Source organism: Corvus moneduloides, chromosome 1, assembly GCF_009650955.1.
Source record: "Corvus moneduloides isolate bCorMon1 chromosome 1, bCorMon1.pri, whole genome shotgun sequence".
Taxonomy (NCBI): domain Eukaryota; kingdom Metazoa; phylum Chordata; class Aves; order Passeriformes; family Corvidae; genus Corvus; species Corvus moneduloides.
Window position 1 is genome coordinate 76,607,862 of NC_045476.1, and position 11,182 is coordinate 76,619,043.

General features: G+C 53.7%; 1 protein-coding gene across 1 annotated transcript; it reads left to right on the top strand.

The window, feature by feature from the left end:
• The first annotated feature begins 1,730 nt into the window (after positions 1 to 1,730).
• Positions 1,731 to 7,082, top strand: FOXF2 (forkhead box F2). The gene is made up of 2 exons (XM_032116625.1): positions 1,731 to 2,802; positions 6,714 to 7,082. Exons 1-2 carry the CDS (start codon positions 1,791 to 1,793, stop codon positions 6,878 to 6,880), a joined length of 1,179 nt encoding a protein of 392 aa, XP_031972516.1. The 5' UTR covers positions 1,731 to 1,790; the 3' UTR covers positions 6,881 to 7,082.
• Positions 7,083 to 11,182: the final 4,100 nt, after the last annotated feature.

Below are 11,182 nucleotides of genomic sequence, written 5' to 3' on the forward strand. Positions count from 1 at the left end.
CTATTAAAAATGTGTCGTAAACATTGCCGGGCTTGGTAGTGTTTTTCTTAGCTTATCCTCAGATACAATCAAGCCATTTTCGGACACATTCCCATGTATGTAGCAGTGGTGATCTGGAGGAAGCTGTCGACGCCTGTTCAGTTAATTTAGGTTTTCTTTGTCTAATTACTGTGGAGCTTAGGGAAAAGGAGCCGGGCTCAGGGCAGTAAACTGACACTTGGGCTCTGTGTGTGGTATTCAGGCAGAGTTTGATGGAAAAAGCCTGCTTCCACTCAACTGCAGGTCACTGTCTGGGACCAGCCCCACCCCCTCCTTGCCCGTACCCACCAGCGAGCTCTCAGCACGGAGCTGCACTGGAGACAGACGGACACACAGACACACACAGAGCACTGCAGGCACGCTGACACGGCGTCCCGCTCTGCTCGCGTCCTTCCCACCCCCGTTCCTGTGCTCCAGCATCCCTGTCTGCTCTGCCTCTTGTCCTGCTGCCGTCCTCCTTGAGTCTCCAGTTTGATTCTGGAGCCTCCTCCATCATTCGTGAGCAGGCCTGTGCCTCCGCCGGCCTGCCCCCTCCGGCGCCCCGTTTCCTCCGGCAAACGGCGTTTGCCAGCACGGGTGACCCACCCGCTGCACCGGGGGGAACGTCCCCGGGGCGTGGAGGGAGGGCGCATCCCTGGTCCTCGGACTCTACCCCTGCTGCTCTATAAAATGAATGACATTTTACAGGGCCATGGGAGGTGGCAAGGGGGAGCGAAAAGCCTTAAAAAACAGATGTCTTGCAGGCTTGAGGAGCAGTAAACACTGCTGCCTCGGGCTCCGCAGGGTGGGCGACCCCCTCACACCCATCTACACCCGCACCCGAGCGGATCAGCGCCCGTGTGTCCCGGCACGCACCGGCGGAACTAAGGGCTGGCAGCCGCTCGCGTCGCCTCGGGGCCGTGTCGGGAGCAGAGAGCAAAGCGGTGCCTGTGGGGCCGAGGGAACCCCGGGAAGGCGATAAGAGGGACCGGTGCGAGGCCGGCAGCGGGAGCGAGCCGGGACTGGTGCCGCAGCAGCAGCGGCAGCAACAGCAGCAGCAGCAGCAGCAGCAACAGCAGCAGCAGCAACAGCAGCGCCTCTTGCCCAGATGACGGGTGGACAGAGGCCAGCTGGAAAAGGGGTGGTCTCTTTCTCCCCCCTCTCGCTCCCCCTCTCTCTCTCTCTATCTCTGCTGATTTCTCGGCCGGATTTAGGGGGGTCTGCGGGGAAAGGGAAAAAAATAATAGCAAGATTGAAGGAACTGATAGGCGATCGCGCTGTGCCTTTTACGTAAAAAAAAAAGTATATATGAAAGAGTAATAGTGCGGAAGAGATTGGGGGGCGGGGGGCAGGCTCTTGCGCTTCCTCTTCTTGCCGGATCAGGCAGCGGGATGGTCCCCAGGTGGGGGGCAGAGGAGGAAGCGGAGCGGCGCTGAGCGGAGCCTCCGCGGGCGGCGCGGCGCAGGGAGGGAGGGGGCCGGACCAGGGCCGGGGCCGGGGCCGGGGCCGGGCCGGTCCATCCCGCCCAGTGCCTGGCTCCGGCGGAAAGCAGAGGAGCCATTGCGCAAGGGACCGTGGGGAGGGATGCGCAGGGCGCTGCCGCAGCCCCACCGCCGCCCGCCGCGCTGAGGAGGTGCCCGGAGGACAGCGGCTCCCACCGCCTCCCCCCTCCCCCTTCAGGCCACCTCCCGCCCCGGTACCCACCCCGCCCGGCTCCCCCCCTTTCCCTCCCAGCCTCACCCCACCCTGCCCCATTCCCCTCCCTCCGCCAGATGACCACCGAGAGCGGGCAGCAGCGGCTGGAGCCCCCCGTCCCTCTCCGCTCCTGCAGCCCGGCTCCCGGAGCTCTCCAGATGAGCCGGCCGCCTTCCTCCGCCCTGGAGACCTCCACCTCCTCTTCCTCCACCTCCACCTCCTCCTCCTCCTCCTCGGCGGCGGCGGCGTCCTCCAAGAGCAAGAAGGCCAGTTCGGGGCTGCGGCGGCCCGAGAAGCCCCCCTACTCTTACATCGCCCTCATCGTCATGGCCATCCAGAGCTCGCCCTCCAAGCGCCTAACCCTCAGCGAGATCTACCAGTTCCTGCAGGCCCGCTTCCCCTTCTTTCGCGGCTCCTATCAGGGCTGGAAGAACTCCGTGCGCCACAACCTCTCCCTCAACGAGTGCTTCATCAAGCTGCCCAAGGGCCTGGGCCGCCCGGGCAAGGGCCACTACTGGACCATCGACCCGGCCAGCGAGTTCATGTTCGAGGAGGGCTCCTTCCGACGGCGGCCCCGCGGCTTCAGGAGGAAATGCCAGGCGCTGAAGCCCATGTACCGCATGATGAACGGGCTGGGCTTCGGCGCCTCCATCCTCCCGCAGGGCTTCGACTTCCAGGCGCCCCCCGCTTCCCTCGCCTGCCACTCCAGCGGCTACAACCTCGACATGGTGCCCAACGCCATGGCCAGCGGCTACGAGGGACTCAGCGGCGGCCACCACGTCCCACACATGTCTCCCAACCCCGGCTCGACCTACATGGCCAGCTGCCCGGTGACTGCCAACGGGGACTACGGCCCCGACAGCAGCAGCAGCCCCGTGCCCTCCTCGCCGGCCATGGCGAGCGCCATCGAGTGCCACTCGCCCTACACGAGCCCTTCGGCTCACTGGACAGCCTCGGGGGCCTCGCCCTACATAAAGCAGCAGGGCCTCCCCGCCGCCAATGCCGCCTCCTCCGGCATCCACTCCAGCGTGCCCTCCTACTCCCTGGAGCAGGGATACCTGCACCAGAGCCCCCGCGATGACCTCTCAGGTAGGGCGCGGAGGGGCGGCGGGGGCGGCGGGGAGCGCGGCGCCGGAGGGGGTTTTCGCCGGCGACAAAGGTTTCGCGCGGGGAAGCCCGGACCACCACAGTGTCGGAAAAAAGAGGTGCATTGTCTGCGAGAGGGAAAAAAATACGCGTGGGTTGGAGCTGTTCTGTTTCGGGACAGGGGGGCTGTTTGAGGGGGGCGGCTATGGGCACGGCTGCGAGCATCCCTTCTGCTTGCCCAGTGCCAAGAAGGAGCACTCCGAGGAAAGCCCGGCTTCGTCCCCGCTCCACCCCGGCTCGCGCGTCCCCCTCCCGGTGCCAGCGACATGTGCGCGGCGGCGGCAGCGGCTTTGGCCCCTCCGCCCCGTGCTGCGGCTTCGCTTCGCGGGGAGCGCCGCCGGGCATCGCCGCCGCCTCGGTAAACCGCGCTCCGCGGAGACGCGCCGCGGGAGTAATCAAATAAAGGCATCAAATATTACCCTCTATACCCGACGGGGGGAAAAAAGGGAATTAAAAAAACAAAACAAAACAAAAAACAACCTCTAACACCAAAACCACCCGCTTATCTTAAAAAATGCTAGGGAGATTAAAGCGGATCGAGTATTTTTCTGCAACCGGAGGGAAAGAGTTTTCTGGTCGCTGTCTCCCACCCCCTCACCCCCTCCCCGGCCGGTGATTACAGACAATGTCTGCTCAGAAAAATCCGAGCACAAAAATGGGTAAAAGATGTTGGGCTCTTACGGGGAATTTTTCCAAATAGCCCTTTTAAACGTGGGTCCCAGAGGTTAAGCAAACAAAGACAGTCTGGGCTGGACCACACCGAAGAGGATTTTAGCCTGACTTAACCCCTATGAGAGCGAGGTCTTGTTCAATTTTATGGGAATTTCAACAAGTAACAAATACAGGCGACCCTCAGCTCAGGGTCCCCTCCCGCCCCCTCCCTAGGCGCCTGTCAATCACTCTCCTGTCCCTCTGCGAGCGCCGCAGCCTGCCCTGGCCTCCCCATAGCCCGCGGTCGCCGTGGGGAGGGCGGGCCGCCGTGCAAGTCGCTTTGCCATCACCGCAGAAGGGATGTGGGCTGTCAGGGAAAGCGAGCAATTGCAAACTTTGCTCTCTTAAAAACAAAAGACCCAAACCCTGAATAACGCTGATGTGCCTTCTGGGGAGAGGCGGCTGCAAAGCGGGTCGCCGTCTTACCGGCGTTTCGGCGTGGAGGAACGAGGGGACGAGATGCGTCCCCAGGTGGGCTCCACTGTGCCCACAGGACTCTGCTGCTGAGGTTTAAACCAACTTTTCGGAGACGTAGGGAGTCATTCCACGTGCTTTTTAGGGCCGGGGCGTGAGGCCGGCGGGTTCACAAGGGCATCCCCCGCCGAACTACGTACCTTCTCCATTAGGAATTTCTGCTTTGCTTTGTTGTTTTTGCTTGGATCTTTGTTTTCTTTTCTTTTCCTTCCTTTGGATTTTTTTCCCCTTTGTTTGTTTGACTATTTGCGGCCACACAGTCCGCCACGCAGGGCCTGTGAGGCCACGCGTGGTGCAGCAGTAGGACTGGCCGGGGAACGGGACTGGGAGGCAGCTGCCCCCTCCTCCTGCCAGACACTTGAGGTAAGAAAGCTGATTCCTGGAAGAGAAATTTTCATTCAGAAGCAGCTCGAGAATACCTCTTCAAAACAAAAAGCAGAGGGAGAGAGAGCAAGGGTGCTGGTCCTCCCGGAGTTCCACTGCGGTTTCCGAGGCCTGGGCGGTTTAAATCCGAATTGGTTTTGTTCAAGGACGGGTACAGACTCATACGGACCGCTGGACGCTGTCTTAATGCCGACCACGAGCGTCTGTTTCCAGCAGCTCAGATTTAATGCCACCGCTGTGCAAAACGGTGTTTCTCCGCTTGTTTTTCCATATCTGGGCCCAGGACTTTAGTGAAAGCCATACCCAGTCCTTGATTAACTGAAAAAAAATCAAACCAAACCCTTTATTTTCTATTTTTAAATTTTTGAGTGGATCCAATCCTTATTTGTGCATGATACGTAAAATCCCTGTGGCGCAAATATTTCAGAAGAGTGAAAGGAGAAGGGGAAAAAGGATCCGAGCTCTTTTATTTGTACTTATAACCAGCAATAATCTTTCTCCTCCTCGCCCCACTAAAGCAGTAGCAAGTGAAATTCGCCTTTTCCTTTCTCTTAGTTAAATGCAAAGCAAATTGCGTGGCAATCGGTGTTGATCGGTCAATAATACTCTGCCCATGACAGCGTCAGGGAGGACTTAAAACCGTGAATTTCTATCAGACCCAAGAATAAGAGAGGTAAAAATTAGAAACAGGAGGCTGGGTTCTGCTAAAAGGATTTTGAAGCTGGGGGGCGGGGGGAGCCGGATTTTTTTCGCAGACTATTAAATCCTGCTAAATGATTGAATCAGGATTGTAATAAAGTGCCCCAGTTTATGGTGAGCATACCAGCAGGGTTATTAGAAAGCCGAGGAAATCCAGCGAAATAATCACTTTTATAAAGTGAGCTCTGCAGGGTGAAGGAGGGGACAATGCCGGAGGAGAACGGGCTGTGCGCGCCGCCGGCCGACGCCGCCAAAGGGTTCGGCTCCGCCATCCTGAGGAAAACCGGGGACGTTTCCCTCCTGTTTTTTTCTTTTTCTTTCCCCCCCTTTTTTTTCCCTCCTACCCCCTCACTCTCCATATCTTTCTTTTGCTTTTTTTTTCTCCTCGCTTTTTTTTTTTTTTTTTCCCCTTGACCCTCGGTCATATTTGACAGGATCCCGCTAGCCGAGTTTGACATCCACACGCCAAACCAAAACCCTCTCTGGCTCTACCCTGCGGGCCTTGCTCGGGCAATGCTCCCCTCCCCGCCGGATCCAGTAGGAATCCTGCCAGACCAAGGATCCCAGCACGGTCCTACGGCTCGGTGTTGGGGGTGGGGTGACGTTTCCCACGCGGCCCCCGAAAGGCTGCCTTAGGCTGTGGGAAATTACAATGGGAATTTGCAAGGTCATTTGCATGTCGGTGCCACGGATGTACTTGGCTTGTTGTTGACGAACCGTAGGGTGTATCTTATGTTTAGGAAAGCGCACACGCGAAAAGGCGTGAACGCTCTTACACACACACGCATAAATAAATATATACTGTATCAACACACACATGGATCGTGATTGGAATCCAACCTGCAGCCACTCAAACTAGAAGCAAAATCCTCCCAGGAACCGGGTAGGGATCGGGAAGAGCAAGGGAAGGTGGGAATCAGGTTCAAATGGCTGTGGTGCACGCAGGAAAACACGCAAGTGGCATCGTCTCCTTCTCTCTCTCTCTCGCACACACGCACAAAACACACTCCCTCATCTATCCCCCACACAGAGGCTGAACTACCCCTCCACGTTGCTAAGTACCCAGGCAGAGGGTAGACAGACAGCAGTGCGTGTGTGCCCACGCAGGATGCTCAGGGATGTCCGTGAGCCCGGGATGCGGCCGGGCACGTGTCCGTGGGCTTCCATCTCCGCATGCCGTCCTGTCCTCAGCCTGCGTGCCACACCGCGCTGTAGTCTAGAACCTCCTCGCAGAGCAGGCTCGGGGACTCGTGCGAGCACGGGTGCAGCCCCGAGCCTACCTGCGGGCGGTGAGGGACTCCGGGGAATCCACTTCCCCTCCTCGCTCGGGGCAATGGGACCCCAGGTGTCTCTGCCCTGCAGCGGATCAGACTCTGCCCCCGGGGGAATGTCCAAGTCCGCTTCCAGGAAAGCCAAAGAGGAGCTGTCAAACCTTGCAGGGGGAGCCGAGACCAGGGGTAAAGGGAGCGGTGTGCCAGCTCTGTGCAGGCAGCTTCTCCTTCCTGCGGGTGAGGGAGGAAGGGCTGCTCCACCCTGGCTAAGCTCTCCGACTTCTGAGCAGCTCTTGTTATTTCCTTCTCTTGCAGTGGGACTGCCTCGCTACCAGCACCATCCCTCCCCGGTGTGTGACAGGAAAGATTTTGTCCTCAATTTTAATGGCATTTCTTCGTTTCACCCGTCTGCTAGTGGATCTTACTACCACCATCACCACCACCAAAGCGTCTGTCAAGACATCAAGCCCTGCGTGATGTGAAGGCAGCGCCCCAACAGAGACAATCAGGTGTCACTGAACAGAGCCGAGGTGTAGACGGACCCACGCAGATTAAATATAATGTGCACTCTAATAGAATTGATAGTACACGAGTCACTTAGCAAATTTGCCTAAGGAAGCAGTGTTTTCGGTCCCGCTCCACCCCCTGAAGGACACGTACAGCCGATATAATGCTCCAAAGACCTTACTAAAAGAAAAATGCCTTGCGTGATGTTTTGGGTTAGGGGGGACATAAGTGTCCTTATGCCAAGTCTGACCACCTTAATCATAAACCGCCTTTCTGTGATCTCCTAAAGAACCGAGCTTTGGGAAAGGGAACAATTCGATATATTTTTACACGAGAAAGTGTCTTTGCATAAGAAAAATAAATGTCTCAGCACCTGCGAGGACTCCCCCTTCTGTTACTGCGTTAGTGGGAAATTTACTTTTTTATTGTGTTCTCTCCCCGAGCCCCACCAAGGACACTTTGTATGGACTTCAGCACCGACCGATTGATATTATTAAAACAGTATTGTTTAGCCCTTTCATGTATAGACTGTAAGAAAAGTTCAATTTTTTTCCCAGTATTGCAGCAATACAACGTTTTGTTTTTTATTTTTACAAAAGTTGTTTTCTACCACAGTATTTTTTAAAAAATTATTTTAAATAAATCTCGTGTATACTCACACAGTATTGCTTTAAAAGGAGAATATATTTGCACTTATGTATACTTTTTACAGTTTGCCAAAATATTTTGATGTAAATTTCTTTTTTTCCAATAAAATGTATATAAACGACTATCACTGGACAGGCACTTATTTTCCCTTGGCTCCTTCTGAGAAAACTCTTCCACCCCAGCATCCGAGACAGTTAAAGATGCAACCCCAAATCCTCCAGTCGGAGGAGGAGAGCGAGAGGTTGACTCGAGGAGGCCAGTGCCGTGGTCTCCGGGCTGCACGTCCCGCCGTCACCCACTTCCCACCCTGCTTTTCACCGCTGCTGGATAGACTTTGAAATAACCGAGGCAGAGGGCGCAAAGGCCGGAGGGTTCCGACTTCATGATCCTCTCTTCGAGGGCGCCTCGAGGTCTGAAACGCCCGCCCCGTTCTTTAGGGATGCGTCCGAGTGTCCCCGTGTCGCCTTTCCCCACAGCCCCCTCGGAGTCGCTTTGTGCCCCCACGGGACTTTGCCAGGTGTGGGGGCAGGAGCCCCTGTCCAGTGCTGGGTTGGACATGTCACCGGTGGGCGGCGAGAGGATCCGTGATAAGACCGTGGCTTGAGAAGGTGTGGGGGAAGCATTGACAGAGGTGTGGGCAGCGAACGGGGCCCGAGGGGGGAAAAGAAAAAAAAAGGTACAAAAGAAAACTAAAAGGGGCCCCCGAAGTACCCCATGCAAAGCATCTCCTGCGCCCACGATGCCGCCGTGCCCCGTGGATGGCGAGCGGCCAGGAGTCGGAGCCGGGCGCCAGGAGCTGCTCGGCCGCGCGTCCTGCAGAGCCCACGGCCGCGCCAGCCCCAGGGCCGGCGGGTGCGCTCCCAAACCACCCCGCAGGGCCCGGCCCGGCCCGGGGGCAGCTCGGCACGGCCACCACCCCTCGCGCAGCCCGGCCCGTCGGGCGAGACAGAGTCGTCCCCGTACCCCAGCGCGCCCCGACCCCCGACTCTGCCCGGCCCCGGGCCCGAGCGCTGAAAAAGGCGGAGAGAGATTCAGCAAAATCCTCTGTGCATGTGTGCACGCATATGTGTGTGTGTGTGTGTGTGTGTGTGTGTATGCGTGCACGCACTCACACACACACACATATATATATAAATTATATCTATGTAATTATACATAGAGATAAAACTCTTCATCTTTAAAATACGTATTTATGCTCAGACATGCCCTTTTCTTCCCTGAGCTTCTCAGGGCCTGTGATAAATTATAAAGTCAGTTTCAGAGTTTGCTCCGACCACAGTGCTGTGTTTACATTCTTTCCGAGGCAAGCCTGCATGGTCGTAATTTATATCCTAAACACTTGAACGTAACTTGTTTACACAGGAATGACAGGACCTCAAAGAGAAAAAAACTGCCTTTCCCTGCCGGCGGCCGGGCGCGGGGCGCCAGTGCCCTCCAGCGGCCCCGCACTGCAGCGCGCCCCGGCCGCCGGGCTCCGCCAGCTCCTCAGCTCCGCAGGCTCGCACAATGTTGTCACAGTGAATTTTTTTGAATTATTATTATTATTGTTTTCCCAATTTTCTGGGTGCTGTTATATACCATAAGACGTGAGTAGTGCTCTCAGTGGCTCTTCTCCTAAGAAAGGGGAAGGATTTGCTCGGGCATCCTTCGTTTTTGGGTTTCTGTGTTCTCCCTTGGTGATTTAAGACTATTAAGGTTCTCTTTTTCCCGTTAAAACTTCTCAAACAAAGGACGTTTCAGAAGCAGTACTCTTTAGACATCAGTATGTTTCTGGGTGCTGCCAGTAGAACGAGCTCAACATCTTTCTTCTGAATTTAAGGGTGACTTAAATGACAGGGAGGAAAAAAGCGGAGAGATTTTTAAGTTAATTTGATCTGATTTTGTTTTGATATTTGATTTTATTGCTGTACCTTCTACCCTAGGAATTCAGCCCTTGTTTAGTCTAAAGAACTCCAGTGGCCACAAAGCCAGTGAGAGTCATGACCAAGAGCTATGCCACTGTGAGAACAAGGTATTTACATTTTAGCCATAGAGTTAAAAATTCTCTGCATCTTTCAACATTTGTTAAGAGCCATTGAACATACCCGAATACTTCACATTTCAGAAAAAGACATTCTCCGTTAGAGAACCAGCACACTAAGTCTTCTAATCACAGCAGTAGCTATGCAGCACTCATTTCTGAGACTTCTGGGGACTTACAGTATCAGAGAAAGTATCAGAGACAGCTGAAATTTCTAGCATTATAACAAAACCAGAAATATAGATGTGTATATTTATTCTCAGCATTGTGAAAAAGTTCAAGAAGGTAGACCCAAAACTAAGCATGCATTTGCTTCTCACCTTGTAGGGAAACCTGTAGCTGCTATGCTGAAATGAGCACCAGTTGTTATAAAATGTGGGAAGATCTGTGTCTCTGCAGTTCTCAGTTACTGCTCTTTTCTTTGACAATACTCTATTCTCTTCCTCTTTGTCTCTGCATTCCTTGCCTGCTAGCATGTCCCTGACTGCTTTTTTCTCTATGTGTGGATTGTAAGAGGCCTAAGGGATACTTTTTTTCCCTTTAGCTGTGCTATAGCCCAAGTAGCACCCAACAGCAGCCACACACCTCTGCTGTGTCTGAAAACAAAGTCACCGCTGACTTTCAGCCCAGGGCTTCAGCCCCCACAATTCCTTTGTCCTTTCAGGTGGACTTGAAGGAGGATGAGAGCAGAGAACTTCTAGGTAGACTTCTAGTCTATCCCAATGAACAGCTTGTGTATCCAGAAAGCTGCATTAGCTTTTCCAGCCAGATCAGTCGGTCTAATGCGTCAGTAATGCAAACCGTGCCTCCCTAATGACCTCGGACCGCCACAGCTACGAGAAAGCTACAACTAAATTACAAATAGTTAGTCATCTAGACTGATGGCATAGCTCGCTTTTGGTGAGGTGCTGAGGTAAATGGATTGAACATAGACTAATCCAAACATTTCCATTATTAGAACACGCTAGGCAGAGTCTCCGTGGGATGGGAATGAAATCACTCTGGAGCGCCTCAAACAGTTTGCGTGTGATCCACTATAATCTTATATATATATTTTCTCCATTCTCTGGTTTCATCACAGCCTTACTGCCTCAGTGGAGGGATTTTGCTTGTGAGGGTGTTTATATTACAGAGAAAGAAACCCCACTCAACAACTTGAAAGCTGGGATCATTTGAGCAATCATTTTAACATTGGCAAAATTAGCCAAATGCTGAGATATCTTATGCGGGATGTTGAATTTCTAGCTGGTAGTGGACCAAAGCATTCTTTAAAAAAATAAATTTATCAATCCCATTAAATCTTCTTGCCCATTATTCTATTAAGACCAACATTAGATGAATATCTTGCTGCGTTTTGGCTCAGCTGGCAAAGTACTTTTAGCCAACACAATATTTTCAGTTTAGTGTGAGAGTTTTAGCTTGCTTTGGAGGCAAAGAAATGTAAAGATTTTTTTCTAACTCAATAACAATAAGCCTGATTTTATTGAACTAGAAAGATTTGCTCATAACATATACATGAGGTAATATTTAAATAAGACTATTCAATAAAATGCTAGGTATGTCACTTAGGCCCTGAGAAAGCAAGGTGCTGTTTTCAATTATAATTTTA